The sequence below is a fragment of the Taeniopygia guttata genome, chromosome 24, assembly GCF_048771995.1.
Source record: "Taeniopygia guttata chromosome 24, bTaeGut7.mat, whole genome shotgun sequence".
NCBI classification, from domain to species: domain Eukaryota; kingdom Metazoa; phylum Chordata; class Aves; order Passeriformes; family Estrildidae; genus Taeniopygia; species Taeniopygia guttata.
Window position 1 is genome coordinate 7,497,176 of NC_133049.1, and position 13,511 is coordinate 7,510,686.

At 47.9% G+C, this 13,511-nt stretch overlaps 1 protein-coding gene across 1 annotated transcript; it reads left to right on the forward strand.

Annotated features, from left to right (window-relative positions):
• The first annotated feature begins 134 nt into the window (after positions 1-134).
• On the forward strand, positions 135-13,505 carry HYOU1 (hypoxia up-regulated 1). The gene is made up of 24 exons (XM_030290767.3): positions 135-364; positions 516-609; positions 1,530-1,608; positions 1,830-1,984; positions 2,080-2,156; positions 3,041-3,222; positions 3,793-3,908; positions 4,668-4,851; positions 5,273-5,407; positions 6,277-6,359; positions 6,458-6,590; positions 6,903-7,090; positions 7,323-7,461; positions 7,564-7,624; positions 7,935-8,017; positions 8,167-8,355; positions 8,512-8,708; positions 8,881-8,968; positions 9,488-9,610; positions 9,947-10,080; positions 10,377-10,461; positions 10,914-11,166; positions 11,910-11,993; positions 12,494-13,505. The coding sequence occupies exons 1-24, from the start codon at positions 301-303 to the stop codon at positions 12,550-12,552; spliced, it is 2,985 nt and encodes a 994-aa protein (XP_030146627.2). The 5' UTR covers positions 135-300; the 3' UTR covers positions 12,553-13,505.
• Positions 13,506-13,511: the final 6 nt, after the last annotated feature.

Sequence of the window (13,511 nt, forward strand, 5' to 3'; positions counted from 1 at the left end):
CTCTCGACCAATGGGAGCCGCGGCTCCCTTCGTGACCGCTTCCGGCTTCCTTCGACGTGGCCCAATTGGCGCGCGCGCGCTGCGGGATTGGCGCGCGGGGCTGGCCCCGGCAGCCGCGCCAATGGGCGCGCGCCGCGTGCTCGCGGGGGCGGGGCCGCCGCGGCGGGGCTGCTCCGCGCGCCGGGCCGGGCCGAGTGCAGCCGAACCGAGCCGAGTCCAGCCGAACTGGGCCGAGTCCAGCCGGGCCGAGTCCAGCCGAGTCCAGCCGAACTGAGCCGGGCCGAGCGGTGCGGGCCGAGCATGGCGCGGTTGCCCGGCTGGGCGCTGCCCTGGCTGCTTCTCCTGTGCTTCCTGCCCGCCGCAGGTACGTGCGGGACGGCGCGGGGCGGCGGCGGTGAGGAGCGGGCCGGCGAGGGGCCGCGGCCGGTGCTCCGGTGCCTCCCCAGCGCCCTGTCCGGGCCTGGCCTTGTCCTGGCCCACACCGGCACAGGTGCTCACCGAGGGTTTGTTTCCAGAGCCGGTGGCGGTGATGTCGGTGGACGTGGGCAGCGAGTCGATGAAGATCGCCATCGTGAAGCCTGGCGTGCCCATGGAGATCGTCCTGAACAAGTGAGCGGCTGTAACAGCGCGCCGGTCCCGGTGCGGGGGGGGCCCGGGAATGTCCGGCCGGTCCCGGTGCGGGAGGAGGGCCCGGGAATGCCCGGCCGGTCCCGGTACGGGAGGAGGGCCCGGGAATGTCCGGCCGGTCCCGGTACGGCGGCTGCAGCCCCCAGCAGCGTCGGGCGGGCGGGAGGGAACTTCGGGGGCTGGGACTCCGTCCCTGTTCCTTGGCTGCCGGAGGAACCCTCCCCTTCTCCCACGCGGGCTTGTGACTCAGTCTTGCCCTGGGTGGGCAGCTGCGGGGCATCGTCCAGGGCAGTTTGTTAGCTCACTTTTAAGGTGTTTGGGTGCGCTTTGGGTCCCTTTCGAGTGAGTGCCGAAAACCCACGTGGTTAAGGACACGTTGTGGTGCAAACCCAAAAGGGCACCCAGTTCCCACCTGTCCCCTGATGCTTAATTCTCCTAAGGGAGCTCAAAGCCAGGTTTGTTTTGCTGCCTCTTTTCAAAGCCCACACTTGTACCACAGGTAAACCTCTTGTATTCAGCTGCTGTTGCAGCCCATCCTCAAGCCACTGAGTGAAGGATCTGCAGGTGAGAGAAGACATATGATCAGGAACGTCCTCAATTTCTGGGAGTCTGCAGATAACGAGGAGATGTCTCACCCACCTCCCTGAAATTCGGCAGTCCTAGATAGAATAAGGGAACTGTCGTGCCTTGCTTTGGGTGGAGGAAAGCATAAATAGTCTCATCAAAGCATGGAAGGAGTGGGGCTGGGGGGCTTGTCTGATAGCCCCTCAGCTGAGCAGAGGCTGGCCCCCCTCTCTAAGCACCTTCCCTTAGTCCTTCTGGGATGGGAACAACATCCATCTTCACTGAGACTGGAATGTTCACCTGTTTCCACTGCTTTATTCCTTCCTCTCTGTTCTCAGGGAGTCACGAAGGAAAACACCCGTGGCTGTTTCCTTGAAAGAGAATGAGCGACTCTTCGGTGATGGTGCACTGGGGATGGTAAGAGTTGCTGTTTGCAGAATACATGCATCAAACATCTGAGCTGGTGTTTTATTGTTGTCCTGTGCTTCTCATCTCCTGGATGTCTTATTTGCTCTGTGTAGTGGCTGTGTTCTCCTACTCTCATAGCAAGAGTTGTTCCCCACGTAGTCTGGGAGGGATTGGTCTGACAGCAGCGTAACTGAAGGAATGCAAGTGGGTGATGTGTTTTTTTCCTGCAGTCCATAAGGACGCCCAAGGTGGCATTCCGATACTTCCAGGATCTGCTGGGTAAGCGGATCGATAATCCCCACGTGGCGCTGTACCAGTCCCGGTTCCCGGAGCATGAGCTGGTGAAGGATGACATCAGGCAGACTGTTATCTTCAAGTTGTCCCCGTAAGTGGCTGCTTCTAGGGTCTTTGTGGGATGGACTTCAGCTACCAGGCTTCTGCAGCTCACTGTTGGTGCCATCATTTTCTTTCCCATTGTAGAACGATATGGTATTCTCCCGAGGAGATGCTGGGGATGGTCCTGAACTATTCACGTGGTCTGGCTGAGGAATTTGCAGGTTGGGAGGTTTTGGCTTTGTCTTGTCTATATGTGTATGTGTTCGTACACTGTAGGATTCCAGTAGAGACCAAAAGCATTCAGAAACCCAAGGTTTTTGGAAACAGGATATTGGTTCTCTCCAGCTGTAGGCTGTAAGCAAGACTTAGAAGTTATCCAGTTGTCATTTGTTTCTAACATGATGCAAATTTGGGATCTTAATCCTACTCTTGGCAGCAGACACTCTGTTTACCACCTAGTGTTGCAATGAAGGATTCTTACAGGCAGTCTTTGGAGAAAAGTAAAGTGTTTTCTTTATCACGTGCGTGATCAGAGTGGAGGCACATGGGATCTGGCTGCAGGGGAGGGTGGAAATGGCTCTGTGAAGGCTGTTCTGGGTGGAAGCTTGCTGTTGGAGCTGAACTCAAAGAGCAAAAATGGCCCTTTGCTGTGAAACTTGCTAACAGAGAGGAGGCTGTTGTGTATTTCATGCTGTCTTGCTAATTAAATACTACAGTAATGAAAAGTGGATAAATTACCAGGAGGCTTTGTCATGTGGTCAGTGGCACTACAACCAGTCCAAAGACTTTTTACTGGAGAGTGAATGTAATCCAGTGGCAGTGTAAGGCTCCGTGAAGATAGTATTTGTTGAAATGGAAGAGCATTTGAGAGTATCCTGACACATGAAAGACTGGTCGGTAGACTTGTGGCTTTGCATGAATATGCCAGGTCTGCTTGGTTTCAGCAGGATACAGAGATTTGTTCCTAGGGATCCTGGCTGCTGCTGCAGGGTTGCATTCTGTGTGAGTCTTCACCTTGGGTCCTCTGGGTTTGCTGCTGTCACTCCATCTCAGCAAGCCTTTGCGTGTGGCTGCACTGATGCAGAGTTCCCTACAACTGTTCCAGAGCAGCCCATCAAAGATGCAGTGATCACAGTTCCTGCCTACTTCAACCAAGCAGAGAGGAGAGCAGTTCTGCACGCCGCCCGCATGGCTGACCTCAAGGTGCTGCAGCTGATCAATGACAACACGGCCGTAGCGTTGAACTATGGGGTTTTTAGGAGGAAGGACATCAATGCCACGGCACAGGTGGGTGCATTTGAGAGATGCATTTGAGATTGCCTGCACGCAAGGGAGAAAGTGCTGCAGAAGAAATCCAAAGAACTTGAAGTAGACTGCTGATCAAGCAGTCTCCTCTGTTTTCATGTGTTTATCAACAAGACAAAGAGATTAAACGCTGTGTGCATGTATGGTGAAGCCTGAAAGCTGCTGGAGTGAGGACAAGTCCTGGGAATTCCCATTTTGTAAACCTGTACCTTGCCCATCAGCTGGGGAAAATAAGAGCAGTGATTACTTGAAGTATTGGAACACTGACTCAGAAGTACTTGATTTACTTGAGGCTGAAGAAAAAGCAAAACTTTGGGTTTTGAACTGTGAAATACATTAGAAGTTTTCTTGTCTCCTTCTGTCAAACATGACCCTGAGCCTGTGTTTGGTCAAAAACATAATGTTTGGTCAAAATACGAGTCCTGCCCTTAGGGTATAAAGTCAATCCAGGGAGTAGATAGTTGCCGCCTGTATCACACTGAAAGGTTCTTTATTTATTTGTGGGGGGATGTCCAGTTGTTTCTGCTTCACTATCCCAGCTTTTCTTTTCAGAATATCATGTTTTACGACATGGGAGCAGGAAGCACTGTTTGTACTATTGTTACTTATCAGACAGTGAAAACTAAGGACTCGGGAACCCAGCCTCAACTGCAGATCCAAGGCATTGGGTAAGAATTCCACAAGAGTTGCACAAATCCCACAGGCTTCAGGAAAGAAACTATTTGTTTCACAATCTTCATAATGTAGTATTTTGCAGTGAGGCTTCAGTACAGTAATTTGGATGGCTGAGGGGGAAACATTTGGAGCAAGAAAGCTCCAGTTGGGAATTATTTTGGTATTGCTGTCTTTTGCAGAAGGTAACTGAGAACTTCCAGGAACCTAGGAGGGAACCAGTGTACTTAGTGTGCTTTAGGCTTTCTTTTGATAGCCTCAAGCCATGTAAACCTATTCCATTACACGTAATCTTTTAAGTGTATCAGTTGGAATAAGAGAAATACACTTCTAGAGAGGAATGAAAATACAGTGGACTTAATGCATTGCCAGATAAGGAGGCGGGTGCATACCCAGCCCAGCAGTTTTAACTCCAATGCATTTATGTTGCTGTTTTCAAGAAGATACCTGGGACCTGATACAGTTGTCCATTGGCTTCTCAGCTGTTTTACATGCTTGGCAATAAGGCATTTACCTAAAATATAATGAAATTGCATGTTGAAAGGTTGTTGTGGTGGTAAATCTCTTATTTCTATCTTTCTTTCATTATAATATGTTACTTTGGGGACAACCTTTGTTCTTTCACAGACATCACAGCTGATAATACTGCAGCTATTTTTGACCACTTGCTGCTCTGCATATTTGTGAAATAATACATGAAATTTGTATTTCAATTTGGTTTCGGTTATTACACCTCTGTTCATTCTTTTGCTCAGGTTTGACCGTACTCTTGGAGGTTTAGAGATGGAGCTTCGCCTCCGGGACTACTTGGCAAAACTCTTTAATGAGCAGCACCCTTCAAAAGATGTCCGGAAGAATCCTCGGGCCATGGCCAAACTGCTGAAGGAGGCCAACCGCCTGAAAACTGTGCTGAGTGCGAATGCTGATCACATGGCACAGGTCTGACCTTTGCTGGGGGTTCCTGCATGCTTTGGGCTGAGTGTGGGGTGGGTTGAGGACTGGTGTAAGGGAGCACTGTCCCTCTGCAGCGCAGGTCTGCTGAGGAGCATCGCTCCCGGTGGTCCCTCTCAGCTTGTGCCCGCTTGGTACCACCGATGATTGAGTGGACTGAAGAAGAGTTATTCGTGTCAAGTATGTTAAATAAGCTTTCACTGAGAGAAGCTGTCTGTTACACCCATGTTCCATCCTCTCATCCACCTTAGCAATGGTAGGGTTCAGATGAGTGTGGTCAGGTCTGTTGTGTGTTACAAAAGCCAGAACTTTTTGCACACTGGACAAAGATTTTGCTTGGAAAATGCTCCACAATTAATTTCATTCTGACTGTTTGGTGTTTTGTTTTTGTTTTTTTTTTTCTGGACAGATTGAGGGATTACTGGATGACATAGACTTCAAAGCCAAAGTCTCAAGACAAGAATTTGAGGATTTGTGCTCTGACTTGTTCAAGCGTGTCCCAGGACCCGTGCAGCAGGCTCTGAGTAGCGCACAGATGAATATGGTGTGTTTAAGAAAATGCATTACCAAACCTGAAGCTAGTGTGTGTGGAGCTGCTGCCACATCATGATTGAGGCATCAGTGGTTGTGTTGTCAGGACTGTTAGGAGGTAGATGCCTGCTGTTGTGACAGAGAGTTTGCCTGCTGCAGTATCAAGCAGGACTGTGTCACAGTTCCTCTGCACTATCTGCCAGAAATTAGGGACTTGGAGGAGGGGCTTCTTTGTCTTAAAACACTTTACTCCTCTGCTGTAGGTTTGGAATAATGATGTTTCCTCTATTTGTCTTGGATACTGGTTCTGGTCTCACTCAGATTTAACTGAATGAGTCTGGATGCAGAATTATGGGTGTTTGGGGTTCTCCTTTGCACACTCCCTAAAGGGAGCCCTGTTGTGGGCTGCAGTTGGACCAAACTTGAGGCAGTCCTTTGGAGGGAGTCACTGCAGGTTAAATGCTCACTTTGCAGGATGCCACAACTCTTGAGCAGCTTTGGGTGCTGATGTTCAGTGCAAGACACTGAGTTCCCTCTTAAAGGCTGGCTTTCTGTGTGTTCAGATCCAGCCGGCTCTTGGTGTCACTGTCTCCTGTGGCATTGAACTAGTTTGTGTAATTTTGAATCAAGCCCCATTTTTCAGGTGGCTTGAAGCCACAGTCACGTTGTCACTGTTGGACAGACCTGAGCCCAGGTGCCTGGTTGTTGGCACGGCTGATGTCAGTCTGAGATCTGTCACAGGGACAGCAGGGTGTATGTAGTGTGGGTGTTCCTAGAGCATCATGTCAGCACGTGGTGACCAGGGAAGGAGCATAAGGAAGCCCTGGACTTAGCTTTCCAAAATTGCTTTCTTAAGACAAGGTGACTGTTTCCAATCCCTAGGATGGAATTGACCAGGTGATTCTAGTTGGCGGTGCCACACGGGTCCCTAAAGTGCAGGAGGTTTTGCTGAAAGCTGTGGGCAAGTGAGTATGTGAGGTCCCCTTCTAGTCTGTCTCCCATTGACAAGCTGCTGTTTATGTAGAGGCTGCAAACTTCATGTCTGTTGCTTTTTACTTCGTAGAGAAGAGCTGGGCAAGAATATCAATGCTGATGAGGCTGCTGCTATGGGTGCAGTCTACCAGGCAGCTGCTCTAAGCAAAGCGTTTAAGGTGAAGCCCTTCATTGTTCGGGATGCTGCTGTGTTTCCTATCCAGGTAACCTTTGGTTTTCCTTCTCTTCTCTTGTGCAAGGTGTGAGGCTCTGATGGGAGAATCGATCCAGGCTGGAACCTCTTGGCTTCCTTTCAGTGTGGAAGCTCTGGAGATCTTTCTGCCAGTCTAATAAAGCAGAAGGAAGTCTTCTTTGTAGTAGAAATGCAGTATCCAAGGAGCCAGGCATATGCAAATATCAATTGAGGAATATTTGCCTGCCCCCCACCTTTTGCATGAGGCTGAGCAGCCGAACACTGCTGATGTAAGATGCCACAATTTGCAGTTGTTGAATCTTATTTTCTCTTTGTGATGCAGGTGGAGTTTACTCGTGAAGTTGAGGAGGATGATAAATCTAGGAGTTTGAAGCATAACAAGAGGATTTTGTTCCAGCGCATGGCGCCCTATCCCCAGCGCAAAGTAATCACTTTCAACCGCTACACAGATGACTTTGAGTTCTATGTCAACTATGGAGATCTGACATTTCTGAACCAGGATGACCTGCGGTGAGTTCAGCCCAGCACCCAAGCTCTGTGGCAGTGCAATCTGCCTGGAAGCGTATTCCCAGTGTGTCTGACTGGCACTGGCACATCTGTTCTCTGAGCTGCATGTCCTTTAGCTCTGCCAGTTCCTCATGCTGGTTGCCCATCGCCACCAGCATGAGCGAGAGCAGGGATTTACTGTTCTGCAGCACTGTTATCCTGAGTTGTCTCTGTGCTTTTGCCTCTGTGTCATCAGAGTTTTTGGTTCTCTCAATCTCACTACTGTGAGGCTAAAGGGAGTTGGGGACAGTTTCAAGAAGCACTTGGACTATGAATCCAAAGGCATCAAAGCACACTTCAACATGGATGAGAGTGGTGTACTGACTCTTGACCGGGTAAGCACCACCCATTGGGATGGTTGTCAGCTGATGTATTTTTCAGTTTTGTCCCTCTCTGTGGTCCCTGCTTAAAACTAATCCTGAGCTTCTGTTTCCAAGGTGGAATCGGTGTTTGAGACCTTGGTGGAGGACAAGCTGGAGGAGGAGTCAACACTGACAAGTAAATGCAGAACTTTGATAGTCACACTGACTGTTTTGTTACCTGTAGTGGCTGAGATAACTACAAGCATTGAGTTTCTTTGGGTTTGGGGGTGGAAATACATAGTCTGACTGTATGTGTGGCTGACTGTGTACACAAGGACACGGAGGGACACTGGAGAATTGTGAGTCTGGAGTGTGTGAAGCTCACCTACACCACCAAAGGACCCCCTTGGTGATCATTGCAGTTGTGAGGGGAAGAACTGAGAGCTGAAGGTGACTTTCTTCCTCTGGATACATAACATTCTGAACTTTTTGTCTCCCATCAACAGAACTTGGAAACACTATCTCAAGCCTGTTTGGGGGTGGTGGCTCTACAATGGAAACCGGAGAGAACCTGACAGACTCAGTTCAGGTGAGCCCCAGGGTGACTGCTACTGGAAGGAAGCCCTTTTGTCTTGCTGTGGCAGTTATGTAGAATTATCTGTTCTGTGAAACATTGCATGGAATTTCTGCATTTAAAACATAGTTTTGCTTTTCCCTTTACTTGCTTGTGATGACCAGGAAGAGGAAGAGAGCCTAGCAGAAGCAGGTAAAGAAGAGCAGGGGGAGAAACAAGACCAGAAAAGCCATACTGTAGATGTTGATGAAGAGCAGGGACAAGAGAAACAGCAATCTTCAGGTCAAGCAGAAACTGCTTCTCCAAAAGTAGAGTCAGAGAGAAAGGAAGAAGGCGAGAAATTGGAGTCTCAGGTGAGCATCAGATTGAAGGAATGGGAGTGGTTTTACTACCTAAGAAATGGCATTTCCTCACTGGAATTCTCCCTTTTCTGAAGTGCCCTGCCTTTGAAAAAAGTTGCAGAATCTGAAAATCTGTTCCCTTGCTTGAGAATGTACTTTGTGTTACAGGGTCCCAAAGAAAATAAAGAAACTGCAAAAGAGGAAGAAGCGTCCAAAAGTTCCAGTGACAGCACAGCTACCAAAACAGAGGAAGAGAAGATCAAAGCACCCAAGAAGCAGAAGCTTGTCCATGAGATCACCATGGAGCTGGATGTAAATGATGTGCCTGACCTGGAGGAAGATGAACTGAAGAGCTCAATGAAAAAGTAGGTTTGAAATGGCTCTGCTAAGTTAGAACTCTGGATTAAGGAAGTTAATTGCTTTGGAAGGGTGATGGCTCGCATAGAGCACTGCTGACCTCAGAAGCTGCTGTGTGTGATATGCTGCTCAACCAAGAGCACTTGCTACCTTTTGATTTTTGTTCTCTTTGCATGTTAGACTCCAAGACTTGACAATCAGAGATCTAGAGAAACAGGAAAGAGAAAAATCAGCCAACAGCTTGGAGTCATTCATCTTTGAGACCCAGGTAAGAGACGGATATAATGAAATGACAATTCCAGGAGAGCAGTAGAAGTGTTTTGCGCAGCTTTTGGCTGATCTGAGTGCAGAGGGGTTGTTTGAGCTGGGGAAACTGATTTGAAGAGCCCAGGTTTTGTCTTTCAGTCACTTTTTCTAATACTATTAGGCTTCCCAGGCCCATGTTTCCTCAATACAAAATTAAGCTTCCCTTCAGCATATCTAACTTATTGAACAATTGCCCCCAGAGTGTAAAGAAGCTACAGCTTCTCAGGAACTGTTGTGCAGAAGAAGCAACTAGTGTGAAGTGTGTATGAAGTCAGTGAAATAATGACTGTAGCAGTGTTACCATCGTGGGATGTGGGTGTGTCTAAACCTGGTGTCTAAACCATTGTGCTCCTGGCAATTCTAGGAGCAGGGCTCAGATTTGGGAGGGTGCAGGCAGCACCCCAGCCTAGCTGCAAGTGAGTGCTCTTGTTTTATGGTTCCAGGCTCGGTGGTGTTTGACCAGTGCTTGCTGTTTTTACAGGACAAGCTCTACCAAGAAGAGTATCAGTTTGTCTCAACAGAGGAGCAGAGAGAAGAAATTTCCAAAAAGCTTAGTGAGGCTTCCACTTGGATGGAGGAGGAGGGCTATGCAGCTGCAACAAAGGTACTGCTGTGTGCAGTCAGGATACCAGTCCACTGTCACTGACATGGAAGTGACCACAGAGGCTGCTAGAGCCTTTGTAATCTGGTTCTTGAGAGTTTCTTGCTTCGTTAGAGCATTATGCACAGAACAAAATAAGAAGTTGTGCCAGCCATTGATGTTTCTACAAGAGTTTCAGCAGGAACCTATTGACTGAAAACTTCATCATGTGGCTCTTTTTGCTGCACTGAAATGGTGTATTTGCTAGAGTGAAAAACAAATGCAGTTATAACTTCTGAAGTTGCCAGTGTTAGACAGTGGTCAAACTAACTGTCCCTTTCTCCTCTCTCCCATCTGCAGGAGCTGAAAGACAAGCTTTCAGAGCTGAAAAAGCTTTGTAGGAACCTTTTCTTCCGTGTTGAGGAACGGAGAAAGTGGCCAGAACGCCTGGCTGCTCTGGAAAGTCTGCTCAATCACTCCACCATCTTTCTCAGGTAAGGGCAGGCCTTTGGGAAGGAATGTCATGCAACTGGTCATGTAGGAGCTGCCAGCAGAATGAGACCTGAGTGAATGTGAAAATCAGGGGCACTTCCTGAGAAAAGGTGAGCAGAACCCTGCTTCCCAGTGGCCTGTTCTGCAGGAGCTGTGAGCAGGCCCTTTGTCCAAATGGGGGACAGGAAGGGTCCAGCATGGTTGTTGTGATTTTTTATTTATTACTGGAGCTGTAACCACTGAGTTGCCAAAGTTCAGTCTGCTTGGCTTAACAAAAATAAGCTTTCTTATTTACAAGGGGAGCCCGAATGATTCCAGAGTCTGACCAGATATTCACAGAAGTGGAACTGAGTACACTGGAAAAAGCCATCAATGAAACAACGGTACTGAAGGATGGAGTGATGCTGGAGGAGGGTGGGGTGGCAGTTTGGGTTATGATCTATGTTTTCACTCAGGGTCGTGGAGTAGAATGTGCATATTTTGTTTTCATGCCACCAGCAAGCCTTTTGTGTGTTTCAGTGTTCTCTAATGCCCAGCCTGAGCCCATCATGTCTGGGGAGAATGGTGGTTCCTGTGTTGCATGTGGAATTGTCTCCAGGGTGGGGGTGGAGCCCAGCGATCTGATTGCACTCAGTTTTTAAAGGCAGGCGCTGGATTTTGTTTCTCTTTTTCCTGTGTCTGGGTAACTGAGAGGTTGGTGGAAATGTAGCACAGAGGAGAGCTGTCCTGAGTAAAGCAGAATAGCCAGGGGCAGTGACTTTGAGATACTGTGATATACAGCAGTTCCTGGAACCCAGAAGCATTCCAAAAGCATCTCTTCCCTCGCGTTCCACAGATTTGGAAAAATGAGACACTGGCTGAACAGAACAAGCTTACTCCTACTGAGAAACCTGTGCTGCTCTCTAAAGATATAGAGTTCAAGATAGCAGCCCTGGACAGGGAAGTGCAGTATCTCCTGAATAAAGCCAAGTTTGCAAAACCCAAACCCAAAAGGGAGAAGAATGCCACAAAAACTGACTCAGGCAAGAATACTACAGCAGCCCCTGAGACTGAGAATACTATCCCTCCCACGGAGGGGAAACAAGAAGGTAAGTAGCAGGCTTGGAGCATGTATGTAATGCCCTATTATATAATTACCACATGTAATACCTGGTGTTTCTCTTGATTGAACGGGAGCTAAAGAAGGGAGAACAGTAGTTAACTTTGAGATTAGGTGAGTTTGGGTTTTTTGTGAAGAAACAGAAATTATGTATAAGTTTCCCAGGATAGTCAGTGCCTGTTTTGCTGGCTTGTTGACTTCTAGGAGAGATAAGGCATTCAGTGTACCAAGCCGAATACTCCAAGTCCTGTCCTAGATCAGTGAGTAGAATGAATTGTTGATGAGAAAGGTTTGTGGCCTAGATGGACCTCAGGAAGAAAAAAATCTCTTGGGGCACTAGGACTTAGTTTTTTGAACTTTTTAAGATCCTCAGATCTCAAGTGCCCTGGTCCTTTTAAATCTGGAGTGTTGTTCGTCAGCATTCCTGCTGGTTGCTCTGGTCTGAGCATGGGATCCTGCTCAGTCACAGCTCCAAAGGTCATCTGCCTGTGTATCCAGTCAGTCTCCAGGGCTTCAGGGGACATAAAGCTTGGCACTCACAGGCAAATACAGAGCAGCTTTGTGGTGCTTCTCTTGAGTGTTGTAGTGATCTGCTGTGAGAGCGAGCTGTTACAGTCCTGCTGAGACACCACAGCTGGCTGGTTTAACCTCATCTTTACTTACCTAACCTCTTTGCACCTTCTTTCCTGTGTGTTCTCCCTTGACTTTTGTTTCTTTCTGCTTTAAAAATAGACAAACCAGAGGATATTGATCCAGCCAAGGAACCTCCTATAGTTGAGAAAGCAGCAATAGATGATAAGCCTGGATCAGACTCTGGTGGGTAAATGTTTTGCTAATGCTCTGGAACTTGGGAGCTTCAAGTGCAGGGTGTCTGGGGACTCCTTTGCAGATTTTTAGCTGTAACATGTAATATGATGGTAGAATCCCTGACTGCTGATCCATTGTTAATTCTGCAAACAGGAAGACAAATTTTAGTTCCTTACCATTCCTATGTTTTTGTTGTTCAGAGTGGAATTCTGATGCACCACTCCTGCTTTGTGCCCCTGTCACTCCAGTTTACAGCCAGTCCCATGGCTGTGAGATGGGCTCTGCTTGAGAGCTGCTGCTGTGCTGCTCCTGCTGCCAGGGCAGCACTGTTCTCAGGGCCAGGGAGTTCATGGCTTCAGCTCCATGGAGCTGAGTATCAACCCCCAAAACCTCTGTACCTTGGACTGCAAGTTTTGTGGCAAATTTTGCAAATGTCAGAGACTCTTAGTTCTGCTTTGCATGCTGTGAAAATGACTGCAGTGTGAAACTGTGTTTGGTTCATTACACAGGGTCCAAAAAAGAGAAGGCAGAAGCTGGAGGAGAAAGCAGGAAAAACGATGAATTGTAACACCTGGAAATCCTACGAGTGTCAGCATCTATTTATTTCATAGTTACTTTCTTGTTTTTCTTATGGACCTGGCTAGTGATGATGTAAATGGAACAAAAGGACAACACAATGGGATAGAGATGTAAATTTATTTTTTTGTTCTTTCTGCGGATTTTGCCTCTACTAACTTAGTGAATTGGTTTTTGTTTTTCTTCTATTATGTGTGGCAGACTACCCACCATGATTGTCTTTGTTTCAGTACAGAAGTCACCAAAGTGACTTTCCTGTGGGGAGAAAGCAGTACAAAAATATCCTAAGGTGTAAGGAAGTTACTTGGAACATGAACTCTGTGCCCCACCTCTTGTGAATATGATTGCAGAAGGATATAGACCTGAAATGCTGTTGTCTTTGCATATGAGACCCTGACTTAGAGCAAATGCATCATTCCAGCTGGTCGGAGGTGTATTAATACTTGGATTCATGGGAAGGTGGAACAAAATTGGGAAGGTAGATGATCTGTGCTTTGAGATATGGCTGTGTCTGTTTTCAATAGGCTGTTTGTTAAAACTGTCTGTGCTCTGTAGCAGAGTCCAAGAACCATGAAGTGAGACTTGACAGAAAGATTCTATTCATAGTTTAAGTTCAGAAAAGGCAACACTGAATGCAGAGGTGAGGGAGAGATGGGCCGTGTTGGCACATCCTGTAGTCAGTCACAAGGACAGTGATACGGATCAAACAACCAAACCTGGAAAGTCCAATGGCAACTGCCTACCTTCCTCGGTATTTTGTGCACTTGGACCGACTTAATCGTGTGACCTTCCCTGTCCCTGTCCCTGGCTGTGACCTCCTGCCTCCTCAGACCGTCCCTGCTGCTGCCACACACACGAGTGGGGTCCGAGCGCCGCGAATGTGCATCTGACATTGTTCTCCATTCTGGCCTCTTGGGCCAAAAATAAAAATGCCACTTGCCGAGGGCTGTG

What these genes read in the sequence shown, in the direction of transcription:
- HYOU1 (XM_030290767.3), top strand. Translation starts at nt 301, where the DNA reads ATGGCGCGGTTGCCCGGCTGGGCGCTGCCCTGGCTGCTTCTCCTGTGC. An exon ending in GGAGGAGTCAACACTGACAA is followed by an intron (nt 7,625 to 7,934) that starts GTAAATGCAGAA and finishes TCCCATCAACAG; the next exon opens with AACTTGGAAACACTATCTCA. An exon ending in ACCTGACAGACTCAGTTCAG is followed by an intron (nt 8,018 to 8,166) that starts GTGAGCCCCAGG and finishes TGTGATGACCAG; the next exon opens with GAAGAGGAAGAGAGCCTAGC.